This window comes from Peromyscus leucopus, chromosome 4 (assembly GCF_004664715.2).
Source record: "Peromyscus leucopus breed LL Stock chromosome 4, UCI_PerLeu_2.1, whole genome shotgun sequence".
Classification (NCBI taxonomy): domain Eukaryota; kingdom Metazoa; phylum Chordata; class Mammalia; order Rodentia; family Cricetidae; genus Peromyscus; species Peromyscus leucopus.
The window spans coordinates 108,565,525-108,587,439 of NC_051066.1; the positions used below are offsets into that span (position 1 = coordinate 108,565,525).

At 46.3% G+C, this 21,915-nt stretch overlaps 1 protein-coding gene across 1 annotated transcript; it reads right to left on the bottom strand.

Annotated features, from left to right (window-relative positions):
* Positions 1-327: 327 nt before the first annotated feature.
* Positions 328-15,610, bottom strand: Prokr2 (prokineticin receptor 2). The gene is given in 4 exon segments (XM_028878625.2): positions 328-2,595; positions 11,936-12,318; positions 12,321-12,489; positions 15,183-15,610. Coding segments are annotated over 4 exon segments (1,446 nt in total). The 5' UTR covers positions 15,380-15,610; the 3' UTR covers positions 328-1,898.
* Positions 15,611-21,915: the final 6,305 nt, after the last annotated feature.

The window sequence follows — 21,915 nt, forward strand, 5'->3', positions numbered from 1 at the left end:
TTCCCTGCTAATTTACACTCAAGAACACACTCCTGAGAGAACACAGATGTGAGGTCAGTTGCTAGTATGAGATGGACAAGTTCTAAGAAGGCCTTTGGAAATTCTGTTTCATTTCAGGCTTGAGTTGCTTAGACAACTATTACTTCATTTACATCGAAACATATAAAACATTAACAAGGAACCCTTTGAACGCTATGATTATAATTCTCTATATTAACTATCCCATATGATAACCGCATACACTTTATTCACCTGGAATATCACATATACACATTGATATTTACAGAAGTGTTTTCAGGTAAATATAAATGAAAGGAAGACAGTGTTGAAGAAGGAGGTGAAGTCTGTTGACACACTCAAAGGATACAGGGTCTACTGGAGAGATTGGAGGGTTATCATGGAAGCGTGACATGCCTATGCCCTTGACAGAAGAGCAGTCCTCCCGTGTTGAGGAGGGTCTTCTTGGTAACTGAGTGTGCAGTTAAGGGAGGGATGCATATGGGGCTATGAAGGAGGAAGGAGACACCTAGCCAGGCAGGTCAGCCTAACCAACCCTACTGTTGAGTAGATGACATAATAATACAAATGAATTCAGTCCTGGGGTTCACCAATGCTGTGCTGGGAAGACTGCTCATGCTTCTAAGACCACAGGGAGGCTGAGAGTATGGGTATTGACTGCATCCTCTTGATTGCAGCCTGGACAGGGTGACCTCTATGCCCCACTAGAGATAGGCTACTTCAAAATGAGTTCAGTAGTCTCCAGTCCAAAGAACAGGGATGAAAATGTGGAGTTGTTCCTCTATTTAAAAAAAAACCATGGTGAATGCTATTTTCAAACTCCCTCTAATGAGCTCTTCAGTATCATATTCTTAACAAGGGTAGAGCTGAAAACTATACACACTATGACTTCAATGGGCTTTCCTACTGATCTGTTTTCATTATTCCCATTTCATTAAAGTGGCGACACACAGAGATGAGTCCTGGAGGTAGGACATTCACACAGATCTTCGGATCTCAAGCAGAGCTCCTTTTATAAGTCAGAACACATTCTAGAAAATCGTCCAGATTGTAGCAAATGGACACAGATTATATTCATTGCTGCTGGCAACCTCTGCCTCTTTCTGTGTCCTCTTCCTTCAGGACCCCAGAGCCTTGAAATACTTGGCATTGAAGTATCAGGTACTGGATGCATTTCTTGTCTTGGGATTTCCCATCTTCACCCTACAGGCTGATGAGATTTGACACATCAGTGGTAAAGACATTTTCCCTTTTTGAAATAACACCATTGTAGGTTAAGTACAGAATACCAAGGAGATAGCTGGAGCTGGGTGGGGAAGGTAAATGTGCTGTATGGACTCTCTTCCTATGAGACCGTGGACTCGACACTGATGGAGTCATCCTTACATTTCTGCCGTATCTAAGTGCTTTATTCTATTGCCTTTTGGCAGTTCTGTGCAGATGAGATATAGAATGGGAGAATATGGACCATGACTCTGGCTAATCATTTATGTCCTCTTTCTAGTGATCTAGATGGAAGGATAGATAGATAAGTAGATATATAGAGCTTGATAACACCAAATAGATTCTACCATTTCTTTGTGGGGGGGGACTTTCCGCACATAGCAGGTAATCAGCAAATGTAGGTCCTTCGAATAATCTCTTGGTGTGGTTTGCAGACAGAAGGCATTCAGTCACGTTGCTTGCTGCCATTTGTGTCTAGCCTCTTCAGGTGTTACACAGATAGCAATTTTGCTGTATGTTAGGACATAGAAGCATCCAGACACATTTGGGCAGAAGAGCGTGAATATAGCTGTCTTTTCCCATGTAGCTTGTGAGTGGTTGATGACGTGTGATACGCTGAGTATCGAATATGTTTTCCCTTGGGCATCACCAGCAGGCTACTTCAGCCTGATACAATCCACCTCCTCTGTGGCAGGCACCCCACTGGTTTTGAGGTCAAGGTCAGCGCTGGACTTGCTGCCGTAGCGAGAAGGCCGCCAGTGCAGCCGCAGCATCTTCTTAAAGTACTTCATGGTGTTGTTCTTGACCGTCACGAAACACACGGTGTTGATCATGCTGTTGCTCATGGCGATGCACTCAACAACATAGAAGGCGGTGAGGTAGTGCTTCTCCTTCACAAACACGTTAGGGAAGAAGTCTCGCACGATGCTAAAGCCGTAGAAAGGCGCCCAGCACAGCACGTAGGCCGTGAGGATGCCCATGAGCAACAGCACTGTCTTGCGGCGGCAGCGCAGCCGCTTGCGGATCTGCTCCGTCTGGAAGCCAGGTACGGCCTTGAACCAGAGCTCCTGGGAGATCCTCGCATAGCACAGGGTCATGGTGACAACCGGGCCCACGAACTCCAGGCCGAAGACGAAGAGGAAGTAGGATTTGTAGTAGAGCTGCTGGTCCACTGGCCAGATCTGGCCACAGAAGATCTTTTCCTGATTCTTGACGATGACGAGGATGGTTTCGGTGGTGAAGTAGGCAGATGGGATGGCAATGAGGATGGAGACCATCCAGACCAAAGCAATCAGGAAGGAGGCGGTCTGATAATTCATCCGTGGTTTCAAGGGGTGGACAATGGCGAGGTATCTGGAGGGAGAGGGAAGCCAGCAATGGTGATTAAATTTGGAAGCACGATTTTTTTTTTTTTTAAACCAGCCCAGAGCATACGCAAAAGCCTGGGAGTAGCACAATGAATCCCCAGGCACCCACTACCTGGGTTTAAGCAGTACTAGCTCATTAACAGCCCCACTTGGCATTTAGAGTAGATATTTAATAGAAAGAGCAGACAGGTGAAATCAATGTGGCTTTTCTCCCTTGATTGGTATAGGGATCTGGGAATTACCCTTTCTCTCTGAGATCTATTTGTCTGAATACAACCTGAGACAAATGGTACTTACCTTGAGGATGTTTGTGAACATTAAATATGATAAGGATGTACTTGCGTATCTTTCAGTAAATACATGTGCTCATCTGTTCACAGTACTATTATACCCTTTGAGTTTTCAATCTTACTGCCTCTGCCCATGAACAAGGTATTCTTACAGTTCTTATTCCAAATACCCCACAATCTAAGGTGAAAGCAGAGCTGTGCACCTCAGAGTGAGGTGTGGACACTGCTCAGGCTTCCTCCTCCTCCTTCTAGACGTCAGCCTGCATCATGGAGGCAGTGGGATTAAGGACTCTGGTGAGAAGTAAGCATGATGCCCAGGTTCCTGGCTGGCAGATTCCAGACCCCAGCCTCCTGATATAATCCTTTCACGGCCGCCTCCCCTTGCCATTTCACACTCAAGAGAAAGTTCCTAATGAAGACACTTCACTGTGGCTCCTTAAAGCATTACGGTTGTTCTTTTCGGTGAGTCACACTGCTCAAGAAACCACCACCAACCTTTTCCCTTCGTGGAAAACAGGCTCACCTGTGTGGGTTGCCTGTCTCTCTTCCGGAGAGATGGAATGATAGCTATTTAGATATTTGGGTCCTGGAATAAATTTCTGTGCATTATGTGGGTGGGGGCAGGAAGGGTGGTAGGGGGAGGTAGAGGAAGAGAAGAGGTCTGAGAGGTAGGTAAAAGACACATTATCCTGGAAACGAATGTGTGGGCCAAGAGCAGGAAGCCGCCCGTAGACAGTTCTGTCTGACAAACCAGACCCTTCGATCACCTTTCCAACCCCCTGACTTGACTTAGAAGTCCCTCTGCCATGTTGCTACTTTCTGTCCCTTGTGGTATTTTGGCCATCTTGTCCCATCTGTCCCTGCTTGCTGGTGGCTCTCCAGCTAATTCCATATTTGACGCTTCCAAACATTGAGGAGAAAGCTGGACCCATCCCAACCACAAGGGGTAGATGGGATGAGTGGGGTGGGTGGGTGGGGTCCCGCTGGGTGTTACCATTGCAAGTGCTGGAGCTCTCCACCCATCTGTGTGATCAGACTAGGAGAACAAGCATCACAGGACAGTGCTGGAGAGGCAGACAGGCACCGGCCACTTGACTGGGGCAGGAATATCTCACAGTCACTGTCTTTCTGTGCTAGCTGGATGAATGTTTCCTGTCGCCTTTATAATCAAAGTGACACTTGAAATGGAATACATTGTGATAGTGCAGTTTTGGAGGTCAGAAGTCTGATGTGTTTTTTCCTGGGTAATCTTGGGAGCCAGCAGATGGCATTCCTTTTAGGGGCTCTCAGGAAAGAACGTGTGTGTGTGTGTGTAGTGTGTGTGTGTGTGTAGTGTGTGTGTGTGTGTGTGTGTGTGTGTGTTTATGTTTTGCTGTTGTTTGCATTTCTAACTTTTTAAGAGCTGCCTATATTTCTTGGTTTTTAATCCTCTTTTTCTTCAAAGCCAGCAATGGCCAGTGGAGTATTTTTCATGTAGGCCCATTGTGACATTCTGCCCATCTCCTTCAGGTAAGAATCTTTGCCATCTATTAGCTCCACCCAAATTACCAAATTACCCAGTATAATCTCTATTTTAAGATCAGCAACCTTAGTTCCATAAGTTACCTTGATCCTCCATAGGGTACCATTTAGCATAGTCCCAGGTTTGGGGCCTTTGGATGTAGTTATCTTTGTCGGCATTCAGTATTCTGTGTACTGTACTGATCTTTAGATACTGTAAAACAAATTCAGGACTCAATAGAGCTCTCAGTCTGGTCCTATCACCACTCACAGTATACCAATAACTAATGTAAAGAAAACTTTCACATTCCTGCTAATTTTGTTGTCATTTTTTTTTAAGACAATTTAATATAGTCCTGGGTGGCCTGGAACTTAATTGTAGATAAGCTAGCCTAAAACACACACACACACACACACACACACACACACACACACACACACACCAGCACACACCAGATTTATAGCCTGATTGATAGCCGGCCTCTTAAAGGTGTGTGCCATGAGGCCTGGCTATTTTTTTTTTTCTTTTGTGGAGATAGGTTTGTCTCTGTGTAGCCCTGGCTGTTCTGGCACTCTCTGTAGACCAGGCTGACTTCAAACTCACAGAGGTCCACCTGCCTCTGCCTCCCAAGTGCTGGGATTAAAGGTGTGCACCACCACCGCCCTGTGGACCCAGCTATTGTTAACTCTTACACTCAAATACTTTGTCATCCGATTCATCTTCCTTATTCTGAAGGACATTCCAAAATTCATTGCTAACATCAAGTAAATCAGACAGAAAAAAGCATTGACTTAGGGCTTTAATTAGGAGGCCAGTTCCCAAGCTGTGCACTTGGATAAGTAACTTATGCTCCTAAGACTTAGTCTCTGCATCTGTGAAGTGGGGATAATAAGGACTTAACTGACAGTCTATCAGGGGTTTTGTCAGCTTCCAAGAAAGCAAACATTCATAATGTATGATGGAGTTATGGTACATTGCTTATGCTTGTAGCTGGAGGGCTTCTCTCCAGGTTCCCCAAGCCCCGCAGTCCCACAATCCACGTATAAAATAATCACTCAGACGCTTATATCACTTATAAACTGTATGGCCGTGGCAGGCTTCTTGCTAACTGTTCTTTTATATTAAATTAACCCATTTTTATAAATCTATACCTTGCCACGTGGCTGGTGGTTTACCAGTGTCTTCACAAGCTGCTTCTCCTGGCGGTGGCTGCAGTGTCTCCCCTCCTTCTTCCTGTTTCCCCAATTCTCCTCTCTCTTTGTCCCGCCTATACTTCCTGCCTGGTCACTGGCCATCAGTGTTTTATTTACATAGAATAATATCCACAGCACTTCCCCTTTTCTTCTTTTTTTAAAAAGGAAGGTTTTAACTTTAACATAGTAAAATTACATATAACAAAACAATTATCAAGCAAGAATTACAGTTACAATATTAAAGAAGATGTCCTATCTATCTTATTTGTGAGTTTAAGGTTTTATATCTAACTTATCTTTTATCATAACTGAGGAAATTATAACTATCTAGTCTTTAACCACATCAAAGACCTGAGAAGAAAGATAATTCTCTCCATGCTTACTCTTGATTTCTCAGAATCCTTTCTTACATGCTATGTCCTCTTTAAATCCAAACCTCCCATTTTTGATAACAAATAAGTTTTTCCAATAGCACTCTCAGAAGTCTCCAGAAGGAAGATGGGGCCCCAACAACAACAACTCTACCCAATCCAGAATGATGCCATGGTAATCATCATCATACTACACTTCTTGCCAGAATTTCAGACAATCTTACCCATTACTCTAAAACTTGCTGCAGAACCTACAGTTAGTCTAACTAAGATTTAACTATCTGAGCTTTCTCACAGTACCCAACAGAGATAACATCACCCCCTAAACGTCAGGAAGCAATTCTAAGAAAACGACGCCCTTCTCCCTTAGGTTTCATAATTCTCAGGGTTATGGATGATGGTTGTAGGGTTGGGGGTGAAAGAAAATATTAACTCAGTATTGTAAAAAAAAAAAAAAAAAAAGGGGGGGGGCGGAAGAAATGGAACGGATAGGTATAAGATATGATGGTAAATCATTGTATATACTAGTAAACAAACTTGGTAAAATAGCAACCTTAGACAATTTGCACTGTAATTTGTACTGTTATAGATTCTTATATGTTGATACAAATGTAAACTATTTTTATACTCCTGTTTAAGATAATTTGTATATTGATACAAATACAGAACTATATTTGTTATAATGTACATATATTTCTACTCTTATTTGAAACATTTTTATATTGATACAAATGTAAATTTATATCTGTCATACTTTATATATGTTCTACTTCTGTTAGGATATTTGGTATATTGATATATATTTAAGATTATTGTCATACTGCATATCGCACTATATATTCCTACCTCTGTTATAAATATCTTGTGTATTGTCACAATTTTGAAGTCATCGTTCTTCACCATACATTTGCTTATAGACTGTTTACCTTATTTACGTGAAGCCTTAGTCCTTAGGTTATTTCGGTAGATAAGATTTATAGATTTATAGTCGCCTATGCCTGTCATCTCTATAGTTACATTAGTTAGGTTATCCAGATTTACAGATACATAGGTCAGATGGACAGGTAATCTTCAAACACTTCATAGACCTAGAGAATATGGCATTTAAATAACTTAGAATTCTGTTGACGTGAGGCACAATTGCTCCTGGCTGCACCAATTGATCCCGAGAGAATGTTGGGCTTCTAAGACATTTCCATTTGGAAGTTTGTCTTTTTGGCACAAAATGGCCTACGGGGCAAAGAACTGCCCTTGCCTTGATGGCTGACAGTACAAATGCAATGCTGTCCTTTCTGGACAAGCGGGACACAAGGAAAGCGACCACTGTACTCTGCCAAGACAGGGTAAGATGGTCTTTCAGAAATCCTGCTTCTGAAAATGGTCTGTCAGATACTCTAGGCCTGTAGCCAATTTGTATGCACCAACAATGCTGAGAAACATTAGGTGACTGTCCAGGCTGCCAGCTGTCTTGGTCTACTCTTGCAAGATTCCCGAAGTTGCTTGCATCCGTCTACCATTTCTCAGGTACCATTATGTTCCTTCTCAGGTCTTTGATGGATTGAAGACTAGCAGTTATAGTTACAACTTAGTATATATAATATCTTAGATAGAACATATTAAGTATTAGATTCAGGTTCTTTAGGATAGGACACCTTTGAATGATCTTTATAACATGCCGTTTACCTATGCTCTATACTTCTCTGGATTTTAGAATGTGTTTCTTGCTTGATATTGTTTGCATTGGTTGTAGTTCCATCTTATCTAGGTCATTATCCCTCATTATTTCTGGACAATATTTGATAACCATTCCTTTGTATATAGTCTTGTATTAGTTTAGAACCTTCTTATTTAGACAAAAAGGGGAGATGTAGTGGGTAGCCATTCCAACTTGGATCTGGAAGCTCCAACCCCCATTGAGACTCTGGCAACTGTCACGCCTACGAGGCGGGGCGAGGGGAGGTGCTGGTAACCTGAGAGCTGGATGGGCAAGCGCTCGCTCTGGGCGCTCTCTCTGCGCCTGGACCCTGGATAGTGGAGATTGATTGTGCAGAGCTCCAGAGAACACCGTTGGATTGCGATACACTTTCCCCAGACCCCCGCGACCTATCCATTCCTTCATTTGTAAGTCATCCACTAAATAAATCTTCCTTTTAACTACGTGGAGTGGCCTTTATAATTTTCCCCAATATATGCTGATTATTTTCCCTGACTCATTTGTTGGCAAGAGAGACATCTGCAAGATCTCTGTTGCCAACTATCTGCTTGAACGTGTGTGTGTGTGTGTGTGTGGTGTGTGTGTGTGTGTGTGTGTGCACAAATGCTTTTGAGGTCAATGGATTCCTTTAATTCTCTACAACTAGGAAAGCATACCCTCTTCATGAGCGTAGTCTCTGGGCTCAACTTCCAAAGACAGCCTGCGGTGGTCCTGCTGGTGTCTACTGAGCAGAGCAGGCATATTTGGACAGACACTGGACAGAAGCGCACAGGGAGGCTGTGCTTCTGCAAGGAGCCCAGCTGAGCATGGGCTGGTGCGTCAGCCCCACTCTGTTGCTGTTTCCTGTTGTCCATAATAAATGCCCTCGCTTGAAACGACACGCGCTGTGATCATGCACAGTTGTCACTGGGTAAGCTCGGGGGCTGGCGGGTGACATTCGTTTTGGGGGGCTCTTAGGAGAGAATCTATGTGGGAGGAGGGCAGAGGCTCACGAGTCTCTTCCAACTCACAACAAACTTACATTGTTTCTCCATCAGATGTGAATAAAAATATCATCCCAGGAAAAACTACCCACCATGGCCCCAGTAAAAAGACGATTAAAATCAGCACTTTAAGAGAAAGGGCGTCTGATGCAACTTTCTGATGAGTTAGGGCCTGGTGATGGGAGAAGGGTGCTATTTATCAGGAATCTCTATCCTAGGGCCTAAGGTCCCATGGGCTGTCTTGACCCCTCGAGCCTTACAGAGCTCCCACCACCTACCCATGACCTCCTCTGTGCTTGTCAGATGTGCTCCTGCCCATGAAGCTTCCTTCCATCTAGCTGCTCTACCAGCCGAGGCAGGTCTAAACTTCGTGAGGGAGCTAAGTCTAGATTTAGGGGTGTATATCTGTTATCCCAGTGCCTCAGTTCAAAATCATTCTGGACTACATACATGAGGTGCCTGCCTCGCTTGAAAAACGAGCATTTATAAATCGGCGTATCTTTATTATTCTTAATGTTTGATAATTTCTAATTTTTAAAATGAAAAAAAAAATTCTTGTGTTAAACAGCCATATCTTCTACTGCTTGCTGTTTCATGTACTTAGCCTGGGAACAGTAGACCCCAAACTTCTTGTGGTCATGGCAGATGCCGCCAGTACCTCCTCCATACGCCTCTGCTCTTATCCCTTCAGTATATACTCGCCTACAGCCCTCCACCTTTACCATTTCAGAGCATGTGCCCTCATACCCTGCGTTCTTACCACTTTGGTATACACTCCCTCATTCCTCTCTGCTTTGCCATGTCAGCATATGTGTGTGCATTCCAGCATGCCCACACCTGCCTTTTTGTCTGTCTGTTTGTCTGAGTGGCCTGCAGAGTCCTCTTGGCTACCTGTGCAGTATTTTCAGAGATGCAATAACTTGAAAGAGCCGTGTATAAACAGCCCAGCTCCCTCCTCCTGCTCCTTGGAAAACTCTGGGAATCCCCCGTGGAAACTTTGGTAATGTATCTGCTGCCCTCATTCTCATTCCCTCTTGGTGCCTTCTAGTTCATCTGCATGAGGGTCCCTGCGTCAGGGGGTTTGGGGGAATAACACAAACTAAGTTATAGGTGTCTCAGTTGGAGACAGAAAGACCGAAGACATGATGATTGCTCTTAAAATACATCTTTGGGGAAGGATATCTATATTTCCATACACAATATGAATTGGAAGGTCAACCTGGCATAGTCCACAATGTGAGACTCAGGATTTATATCCTGTGACTGTTGTGGGATGTTTGTACACTGTGTGAAGATATTGCTGTGATTGGTTTAATAAAGAGCCGAAGGGCCAATAGCTAGGCAGGAGGTATAGGCAGGACTTCCGGGCAGAGAGAGGAAGTAAGAGGAGATAATTGAGGTGCAGAGGAGATGCCAACAAGACGGGGGTGGGGTGGGAAATCAGACATATAGATTGAAAGAAAGGTAAAAAGATGCAAGGCAAAAATGTAGATTAATATAAAGGGGTTAATTTAAGTTATAAGAGCTAGTGTGACAAGCCTAAGCTAAGGCTGAGCATTCCTAATTAATAAGTCTCCATGTCATTATTTGGGAGCTGGTGGCCCCAAGAAAAATCTGACTACACTGTGACATTGGGACTTCTGGAGATTCCATAAGCCAAGGAATATCTTAGGAAGAGCCCGCAACAGTGATGCTCAGATGCTTCCTTCCTATGGATGGATGTGGATTTTAGGGAGCAGTCAGAAGCTGCTGGGGAACAAGGGACAGGTCAGCAGAGCATCAGAGTGTCCATCGTGGTAAAGCTGGGGGACACACACTGGACTTAGAGCTGCACGTAAGTGTGGGGTCAGCGGGTGAGGGACAGGAAGACAGGCAGGGGATGACAGTCCCTTCCCTGCTTGGGTCACTGGGAGTGGTGGCCCGGCTGGTGGAGTGTGGAGGCTGTGTGGGGAAGGCCTGGCTGGGGTGAAAGGGGACCTCTGCTGTCTGTGCCCAGCGACTGCTTCCTAAGCAGTTCTAGCTTCACAGACCGTAAGATAAAGTAGAACTGACGTCACCAACACAAAGCTCACGAGAGGACGAGGGGTGAAGACACCTTCTGCTCTCACTTCGGCAAACCTTAGAGTCACTCAGGAAAGCGAAGAAAAAGGCAGATTTGCAACTCCCAGCTCAGCGGATGCCCATTCTGGAGACTTGGGTGGGTGGGGCTCAGGAACTAGACTCAATCTCTGTAGCAAGTGACAGTCCGGTGATTTTTCCTGAGGAATCTTGTGCAGCTGGCTGGTGAGTGTGCATTTCCTAAGCTGGCTTCTGGACTACAGAGCCTCAGAGCTGTGTGTAATAAAGGTGCTTTCCCACGGGTATCTTGCTATAAAAAGGAAGAAGCGTCTTGTTCCTGTGTCTGTTGTTAGTAGAACTGAGAAATAACTAGCTGGGATATTAAAAAGCACTAAACAGCACTCAGAACAAGGGAGAAACTCGAGAGCTGAAGGAGACGAAAAGGGAGGTCACGACGCACATCATCAGAATGCATTTCAGAACAGCCCAAAAGGGTGAACTCATTAGGTCCCCACCCCCCAACCTTCCGCTGGTGACAATGCTGACCTGAAACATGCAAGAGTCCTCATGGGCTGCTAGTACAAATCTTACCTGTAAATTTATAACAGAGCAAGGACTTCCGGAAGGTCTCATGCAAATATATGTAAATAAGCATGCAGATACATGCAAAACAGCAAAAGCAAACATGTCCTTCCCTCTTTCCTGTAAGCAAATTCTGCTATCTTATTTTCAAATCAGCTCTGCAAGAAGTCACCAGAAGGCGTGCTACATGCTACATGATTCTGATGAAGCGATTAAAGAACAGACAGATCTGAACTGTGATGACAGAGCGATTTCTGGGACTGGGAGTGGAAATCATTAGGGGCACAGGAAGCTTCCTAGGCAATGGAATGTTTCGTATCTGGATTCAGCTACATGAGAAACTTGGTACCCATCGTCTTGACTGGAAGCTGCCCTAGTTAAGTATCCCATGGCTTTGAGTAGTTGCTGCCTGAATTTTCTGCTTTTTGTTTTTGTGTTGGAGGCCACGAACTGCCTACATCTGAAACAGACAGTATCTCAGGTCATGACTAGAACTATGAGACTTAGGAGCTTCCAGTGTGCTCAAATGTTGAATAGAACACAGCTGGAGAAAGTCCCCTCTAGCCCTTCAACTAATCATTGCGGAGTCACATCTGGAGTGATACCCGCCTGTGAAAGCTGATGTGAACCTCACCTGTCAATAGCGATGGCCAGCAGAGCGTTGGTGGAGACATAAAGGGAGACCGTACGAAGGTAGTTGACAGAGGCACAAAGCACGTGACCATGCTCCCAGGAAAGCTGACGTACCACATAATAGTCCATCTCAAAGGGGCAGCAGACGATTGCCACCAGAAAGTCGGAGACGGCCAAGTTAGCAATGAGGAGGTTGGTAAGGTTGCGTAGCTTCTTGTAGCGGGCGAGGGCAGCAATAAAGACAAAGTTGCCAATGCCACAGACTAGCATGATGCCTGCCAGCGCCACACCAATGACAATCTTGGCTGCAAAGAAGGTCTGTGTCTTGGTCATGTCCTCATCCTCATCCAGGGGGAGGTCGTAATCACCATAACTGAAGTTGAAGGGAGCGAGGCAACATGGTCTTGAGGTGGATTCAAGTCGGATGCAAAGCTGGTGTTTCTGTTCTGGGCCGCCATATTGATGCCTGCAGGAGGGATGATATCAGGGAGGTGTGTCCAAGTGGAGTCCAGCGTCTCCAGCAGGGGCCAGTGAGTGCAGTTCCCTTCTGGAATCCTTGGGAAGAATTAATACATGCAGGATCTTGGGGTGAGGGAAATACAACAAATGGACAGCAAACATCAGATCTGACAGTATACCCTCAGAGTTCCCTAGGTACAGTCCAACCAGACCCACCCAGGGGTAAGGAGATGGGAAGCCCTATGCCTGCTGGCCACAGAATGAAGTGGACTCTCCATAGAAACCCAAGGGGAATGGGCATCCTGCCTTCTCCCAGCAGACAGTACTGGCTTGACTGTTGTTACTCTCAACCTTACCAGACAATGGCACAAGGCAGGAGGTGGAGAGGAATCTGTTGGTGGGTAGGAGTGGCTTTCCTGCTGCTTGCCTGTTCTTTGCTTAGGGGTTCTAGAAGCCGGCCTCTTAAACAGTGCTTGTATGACAGCCTTTTAAGATGTGGGGGTTGCAAAAAGTTGGGCGACAGTCAATGGTTTCTGAATGACGGAAAAATCAGTTCAAAAAACAAACTCAAATGTGCAATGAATCTAAGCTGTTTCTGGCATCCCTCAACCACGTTGCATCAGGAGACGGCGCTGCAGCCTTGTTTCCAAACACGCATGGGCACTTTGCCCTGAGTGCCGTCTTGCTTTGCAGTGCCAGGGAGCGGGGCCTGAAACACCTTGCCTCAGACCCACACTGTGCTGTGAACTGTACTTGTACAACTATTGTGCACCAAAGCTCTCTGATCTCATAGAAACGTAATGGTTTAATTATGGAAAACAAAGACTTAGAGTGTCATCATTCCCTACTGTGTCTGTATCAAATTGGTTCATCTTTTTTGTTTGTTTGCTTTATTTTCAAGGCAGGGTCATGACACTTAGGTTGACCTTCAACTCCTGATCCTTTTGCCTCAGTCTCCCGAGCAGTGAGATGCACACTGTTGCATCCAGCTACTGACTAGCACATCCTTGGATTTATTGTGCTAAAACATTTTTGATTTAAAAATTTCTATATGAAGGGCTGAGAGACGGCTGAGTCAGTCACAGGTGCTTGCTGCTCTTTCAGAGGGCTCTCTCGAACAAGACCAGAGTTCAGAGTTCAGTTCTCAGCACTAACACTGGGTTGCTTAAAACTGTAATTCTAGCTGTCTTTTCTGATACCCTTTTCTGGCCTCAGATGGTATGCAGCATGCTTACATGCGTGTACACACACACACACACACACACAACACACACACACACACAGAAGTAAAATAAAAATTTAAAAATTGCTATTTGACAAGCTGACTTGACTTTCATTTAAAAAAAAATCATTAAGTGAAATCTGGCTTGGAATTAGGACAGAATTTCCAACAGTTTCTCAAATGGCCCTGAAACACTTCTTCATTTGTACCACAAGTTTATATGAAGTGACATTCTCAGCACTGATGATTATAAAATCAAAATGTCACTCAACTCTGAAAAATGTTGAAGATGCTGTATCAAATATTTAGTCAAGATTTAATGTTCATGTAAAAATAAGCAATCCGTCTCATTAGTATGCAAATTTGCTTTCCTCATTAATAAATGGTAAAATTATATGCAGATCAAAGAATTGTCTTAAAATGCATTAATGATTTATTATCAGTAAATGTTTTATTTATATGCCTACTTTATACACTTATGAACCCAGGGACAAGTAAGAAATTCTTAGGTGATTGAGGTCTTCCTGAGTGGAAAAACCTGCTCTAGAATAAATCATTTCTCCCCAGGTTGACCCTGCTGCTCTGGATCTGCTCGTGGACCCCTTCCCTAGGCTCCCAGGTTTTCATCCTCAGCCAACCTTGACTAAAGAGGGACTGTGCCTTGTCATCTGAAGTGGTGGTTGTTCTGAGAGCAGACTGAACTGAAAACAGCCTCCTAAGAGTGGGTGGGGATGACTAGGGACTCTAGGTGCTGTCCTTCCTTGCTTTAGAACTCCTTTATATTATTCTTGGTGTCTTGAGATGTCCACAGAGGGAGAGGGAACACAGTCTCTAAAATGCTTGCCCCCAGGACGTGACTGCTACAGGGAAAGGAGTCCCTGAGTGGCTGGGGAGAGTTCCCCAACCTAGCTTGGTCTGTTTCATCATCCACAAAACATCTTCCTCTCACACCTCCGTACACCGGCCAACGTGGGAACTGCGAGTAAGAAGAGCAAGAAGCTATCAAACTGGATAGTGAGGTCTATCCAGCCTTGTGAGGGCAGGGAGAGTGTTGGGGGACAGGAATCATCTTGGCCAGGAACAGCAGTCACAGGGGCGTTAATGAAACCCCAACTTGCTACACATGGATCAGCTGCGCCCTCCACCCCACTTGACAGTTGGGGTTCCAGCGGAGTGTGCACCCCAGTGTCCTCCTTCTGAGTTGTCTATTGATCTCCCACAGACTGCCACCGGGGACAGATAAGTGAGAGTTCTGACTGGCTTCTCAGCACCAGCCCGCCCACGGGCTCCTTGTTTCCCACTCGCCTCGGAAACGAGAGGCGCGGCACTGCCCCGGGGTTAGGAAATCAGTTGGAAATTCAAGCCCAAAATGCAAAGCCGGTCATCAGGGGTGTCTGCGGGGCGTGGCAGCGCCGGGACACCTCTGCCCTTCTCAGCTCTCCTTCTGTCCGTGTCCCCGGTTCCGAGCTATGCCCTAGTCCCCAACCCCAAGGTCCCAAGGCCGGAGGGGGTTTCCTGGAAGCCACGCTCAGTGCCCGGAGTTCGCCCACCACCACCCCGCACTCACCTGCCTCGGTGCCTCCAGGGGCGCACCCCCAGGCCTGCGTTGGCGCGGTAGGTGGGCGCGGCCCAGGCTCTGGGGACACTGGCTAGCTTTGGCCAAGGCGGGTGTGTTTGGTGGGCGTGTGTCGCTCTGTCCTGCTCTCTTCGGTGCGCTTCTGCGCATCTGTCTCTCCAGAGTTGCAGCTTCGCCCTGCGGCTCATCCCACAGCCTTGGACCCAGCCTTGGTGGCCCGCCCCTCCGGGCGCCTGACTCCGCCCCGGGGACCCCGCCTGCCTCCCAGCTCGGCTAAAAGGGGGTCTCAGACTACCGGGAGGTCCCTCAATAGGCTTTCTAAGCTCTTGAACCCAGTGGGACCCCCGCAGCCGGCCATCCACAGCATCTCAGAGACTGAGCAGTGTCCTCTGCAAACAGCTGTTGGTCCCACCAGCATGCGGAGTTGGAGTGTGTGTGTGTGTGTGTGTGTGTGTGTGTGTGTGTGTGTGTGTGTGTGTGTGTGTTTGTGCGCGCGCGCGCACGCACGCGTTCTTCCCAGCGCCAGCATTCTTGCCCTCTGCAAGCCAGGGGTGAAGCCTTGTCTTCAATCAGAGGTGGTGCAGGGGAGGCCCCCATACTGGAATGCAGACCTTAAGAGGTGGAGCTGGAAATGGTGGTGGCAGCAGATTGGCTTACCCTGCACAAAGCTTCAATTCTGAGGTCCCCTTCCAAACTCTGAGATGACCTTTCCTGTAACATTCCTTGGCTATTCAAAGACAACCCCAGCCCATCTTCCAGCGTATTTGTGGAGTATCCCGGACCTCTGCTTTGTTTCCAGAGGAGTTATTTTATTTCCCCCAGAAACGGAGGGCTTTATAAATTACCCGGTTAAAGCAGGAACTGTGTGTTGGCCATGGAGAGCATTTTCTTGATGGGGCACGACCAATTGGAAAAGTTATTTGGGGTTAGGCATTCTGTGGTTCTGCCTGTCCTAACTTATGTGAAACTCACCCACTGTCCTGATCTCCTATTCCTCCTTCCCCTCTTTCAGGACAGGAGGCCGGGCTTTCTGCCTTCCTCATAGGGAGAGGCTGTGGTTTGGTTGGCACTGTGGCTGGTCAAGACAATTTCCAGACCAGAGGAAGGTCCTTGTAGTTTTGTTTTGTTTTTGTTCAAGGAGTGGACTGATGCTGTGGCCAGATACCTGAACATACTCTTTAGGTCATTCTTTCAAAGGGCTTGTTCAGACTTAATTTCAGCTAAACACTTCACCCCCTCCTGGGTCATGTCCATCAGCTTACCCCCTATACAGGACAAACAGACCCTTGGGACCCTCTGGTATGCTCACAACATCCACCAAGACAGATTTAGGGCAGGGTCGCATTCACACAGATTAAGAAATCCATAGTTGTCAACCTAGCAACTTGATTCTCAGCAGAATGTATTCGTCAGGGGACCAGTATGCAGTCCCCAAAGAGACAAAGAGGCCAGTGCTTCAGAATGTTGAGGTAGCTGTCTTAATTCAGGCTCCTCAAAAGCACCCTCCAACAACTTTGAGTGTAGGCAGCTTATGGAAAGTAAGAGCCGGGGACACAGGAAGTGATGTAGGGTGAGGGAGAAGCCAAGACATTCTGTGTTAATGAGCATGGGATGCTGTGGCCACTGGGGGCTCACAACACCTGCAAAAGCATGGAGAGCCTGCCTCATGGTTGTCCATGGCAGCACAGGGCAGCTAGAACATGCAACCATTGCCCCAAACCCCAGCTCTAATGGACCGTTTCCCTTTCTTTTTTGGACCGTTTTCTTGAGAGTGATCATTGCCCTTCCATGTGAGCCATGCAACTCCTTATGTGATGGAGAAAGCCTAACGCTGAAAAGGAGAGAGCCTCAAGATATGAGTGGGAGGTGTCAGCTGCCGAGGGTCACACCACGGGTGAGACCAGGTGCACAGGGGATTATGGGGCTGGTCGTGCGGGTGCCAGGCTACAAACGGCGCCAAAGGAGCATTCCCCTGGACGAGGAGCTTACCGGTGACATTCACACTGAGATGGGGTGAAGCCAGGGAAGCCTGGGTTAAGTTGGGGTTTGAAGGGTTGGAGATTTATCAGAATACAGTTGGAGACAACTTTGCGTCCTGACTTTGTCTCCTAAGCTTGCAAGCCTGGAAGTGGAGATTCCTTAGTCAGAGAAGATGCTAATCATTAACGACCCCCTCTAGTCAGAGCAGTTTCTCAAAGTGTCAGTTAAAATCTTCTGAGCGCTATAACATGATTCTAAGGGGAAGGGGGGGGCAAAGGGGGAAGTGAAACGCTGTGCAGGCTGACGTCGGCACACATCCTTGAGCAGTGGTCTCAGTGGCTGACATGGGTGTGGAGGAAATGGGTAGATGAGGAAAGGAGTCTGAATTTGGGGCCAGGAGGTTATATATTTGGATGTACTTGAGAGACATAAATAATAAAAATTCAACAGTTGTAACATTTTGAAAATATTATATCTGGATTGATTCCCATTAGTCAGTTTTCTTTACTGCAACAGAATACCTGAGCCTGTGTACTTTATAAAGAAAAGAGTGTTCATTTAGAATACAGATTTGGAGGTTCAGGGCCGTGATGCCAGCATCAGCTCTTGGCACATGTTTTCATGTCATGGTGGGAGCTCTTGTATGAGAGAAACAGAGGACCAAATTTCAAACACAAGAAATCCTAGAAGATGAACTATAGCACCCACCCCCCCATCACAAAGGATGTTCCCTGAGAGGCACTCCAGTATTATTCAGGAAACTGGAGTGGATTAATGTGGCCTCAGAATAACATTTCTTGAAGATTCTTGGCTGCGAAAGGGGAGCACTGAATTGTTGGGTGAGCCTAAGATTCCCAGATGGAAATCCATTTAGCCATTCCTTTCTATCACCCCAGTACTTGAATATTGGTTGGCGTATGCATAGGAGAAAAAGCGTCGGGCCTGTCTTAGCTTCATTCTGTTGCTGTGGCAAAACACTCTGGCCAAAAGCAAACTGGGGGAGGAAAAGGTTCATTTGGCTTACACTTCCTGGTTACAATTTACCATTGAGAGGAGGTAGCGCAGGAACTCGAGGCAGAAGCTTGAAGCAGAAACCATGGAGGAACACGGCTCACTAGCTCATTCACAGGCTTACGCTCAGCTAGCTCTCTCCTGCAGCCTAGGCCCCCCTTCCTAGGAATGGTTCCGCCTACAGTGGCCTGGGTCCTCCCTCATCAGTCATCAGTTAGGACAGTTGCTCAGAGACATGGCCATGGGCCAATATGATGGAGGCACTTCTTGGTTATGTAGTTAGTTCTTGGTTACGTAGTTGACAGGCCAGGGGTCTTGAGTCCACCAGCTCTCCAGATAGCCTCTTTTAAGTTGCTTTTCTTCTTGAAAGTGATTCTTTTCTGGAACAAGGTTTCCCAGCGCCACATTCCCTGGAAACAATGGATGGTAGAGGTGAAGACTCCACTGTGGGGTTGCTGGTTATAAGGAACGGGAACACACAGCTGCCCTGGAGCTTGATTGTGCTACCAATGTCCTTAGGAAGTGCGTGCTGCCGGAGAGGTTCTCAGTCAACAGTAAACTCACACAATTCAAAAATTAAAGCACATAAAATGATACCTGGTAAAGTAGCACTCTTACCCCTCCCCATCCACCTTGTGCACCCCCATTCTTCTTGGGGGTTCCCTTACATTCTTCTAGAGTTTTGCTTTGCAAATACAATACCATGCTCTTATTTATTCTCCATGGCCCCACATGTCCATATCCAATATACAGTTTGATATCTTCAGCCTTCTACTGTAACATAGTCTATTGTGGGGACACGCTGTTGCTGCTTTTTAAAACTCACATTGCTGGAAACATTGTAACAGTTTCAAAATGTCTGTAAAACTACAAATTATTTACAATTTTTGGTTCCTGTCCTGTTGTGGTGTAGAATGACGTACATATTACAGTTCATCAGTGAACAAGTACACAGAGCATCTTCTGGTACACGTGCAGGTATATTTGTATGACAAATTCCTAGAAGTGGTATTGCTGAGTCAAAGCATAAAATGCATTTGCACAAGGCTTTGTGGTAGATCCTGTCACAGAAAGCTCCAAAGGCCTCTATTAAGCAGTCTGTTCGGGCAGAGGTCAAGGCCCCCACACTCAATTGATGAACACATGTCTGTCGAGCTGGAAGAAACAACAGTCCAGAACAAGATTTCTCAGCAATGCTTCCTGCCCTCAGTCCCAAAGACACGGTGTTCCTTTAGTCTTTCAAAGTACAGGAGAGAGGGGACTCTGGTCTTAAAAAAAAATCCTTCCAGTCATTTTTCTATGTCTGTGTATCTCTTGTGGAATAGTCAGAAATCAAGTTAAGACCATGCTGTTGTTACTGACCATCAACACATTGGTAGGCAAACTCTGTAAGGCTGTTGAAATTAAATGCAACTCAGCTCCATAAATTACTGTAGTTGGAAAGCTGGGGACTCTTCAGTAGAGGTGCAAGGCGCCCTAGCTTCTTCCACCTTTCACACACCCCACCTGCTTATCCAGGCTTCTGGAGAATGGCTGGGTAAGACACTGGTGGGCTGGCTTGATTAGGTAGATCTCTGGCTGCCTCTCTGGCTTCATCTGCCTCGAAGGCAATACCAGGTGTCAGTGGGGAGAATGAAGAGCGTCAGATTTTATGGCCACTAACCCTACTTCCAGTCTGTGGACAAAAGCCCTGGAGACATTTTGATCAGTTTGGGATTGCCATTAAAAACTGTTTCAGAGGTTTTGCAGCCCCTGGAGGGGGCAGTAGTAGGGAGAGGTGTGATGAGCGAGTGGACGCTTGAAGGATGGAGCTGGTCACCAGACTCAAAGCTGAGTTCTAGCTGGGTATGGGCATGCTCACCTGTAATCCCAGCACTCCGGGAGGTTGAGGTCAGAGGGTCAGGAGTTCAAGCCCAGCCTGGGACCCATAGTGAGAGCCTGTTTAAAAGAACCAAGGATTAGGCATGTGGTTCAGTGCTAGAGCACTTTCCTAGTATGTACAAGGCTCTGGGTTTGGTGTACAGCACACACACACACACACACACACACACACACACACACACACACACACACTGGACTGTAACAGAGAGTTTAGTTAATGCTGTCTCCTTTGTGGTAAGGGGTACAGACCTTTTTTGCTGGAAGGGTGGGGGGTTGAGAGTGTTCTAGCTATTGAAGAACATCAATGGCTTTCCAGTACTGCTAGCTGAGTCTGGGAACTGAGTTTGGGAAAGATTTGTTTTTCATAGAGAAGCACTTCCGTTTCGATGGCTTTGCACCTCTGTATCTCAGGCTTTCTCCTCCAGGTGAAGACCTGGTGTTTATGTCGCCCTTCTGAGAGCTCAGGAAAGGATGTAGACGTGCCACATGCCACTTGAATCCTGGGGCAGTGCACATGTGTGAGGAAAAAGTCAAATAATGTAGCTAGGTGGAAAAGCTGACCTCTTTCTCTGCCCCTGAGTGATGACCCTTTCCCCCTGGGCTTTCTTGGATGTGTGCAAATGCCAATCAAGTATCATTGGACTCGTTTTAGGAGGAAGTGGAAGCCATTTTTGTTGTGAATGACATAAGGCTCTGGGTTCACTTGAATATTGAAAGGATATGACCTTGATTTGCATTTCTGAAGTGAAATCGGGCCTTTGGTTGGGGTACTTAAAATATCTAGAGACAAAGATTTGAGTGCACTGCGCTTGCTAGGGAGCTGATCATGGGAAGCACTGGGGGTCGGGAGTGGGGGGGGTGTGGAAGGACGCGGTGGAGAAAGGGAGTTGGCCAAGAAAGAGAAAGAGATAAAAGGAGTACTAAGACGGAGGAGGTAAACAGCTCAGTCTCAAAAACATCATAGCACAGAACCAGTTCCCTGTTCTGCCAGCAGAGGGCGTGATTGAGTGCTTGACCGAGAACTGAAGGTGTCAGTCAAATCCCAAAGCAGCTCAGTCTGCGGATGATGTGCGGATAGATAGACTGTTCTGTTTAGAGAAAGCAGAGAGGGGATGCACCAGGCGTTCTTTTCATTGTTGGGAAAAGGCACCTGAAAGAAAGAACTTAGAAGAGGAAAGACTTATTTGCCTCTGGTTTCAGAGACCAGTCCTCAGTCCGCTGGTCTCACTTTTCTGGGCATGTGGTAAGGGAGAACACCACGAAAGAAATGCACACGGGAGGAAAACTCCTCATGTCACAGAGACCACAAAACATGAAGTGTGATCAAGAGGAAGGGACAGGGGACAAGATACACCCTGCGAAGGGGTGCTCACAGAGACATACTTCTACCACCCAGACCCCACCTCCTCAGAATGCCACTGCAAAGTTCTGTAGTGAAAAAGGCCTGAAACGGGAGATGTGAGGAAATGGGTCGAATGATGCAATCCGCCACACTTGCTTTTGGATGTGATGTCATTACCTCGGTCTCTTTGGAGTCCCATTGCCTCTTTTTCTACTTAATCTACTCTATGGCAGATTCTGATGTTTGCCACCATTGAACCTAACAGAACCAGGTAATTTGTGTGTGAGAGAGAAAAAAAATGGCTAAGAAAGATGAAGTGCCAAAGGGCATATAGTAAGTTATGGAGCTGAGATTCAAGCCAGACATCATCCCCTCCCTTGGGAAGTCCAGCCTGGGATCAGGATTCCAGCCTTAGGAGGTCAGGGACTGTGGGGTTGTATTCGTGACTTTTGTATACTCTGATCACACCCACCAGGAGCCACTTAGGGGAGATCTCAGTCCTTCGTGGCT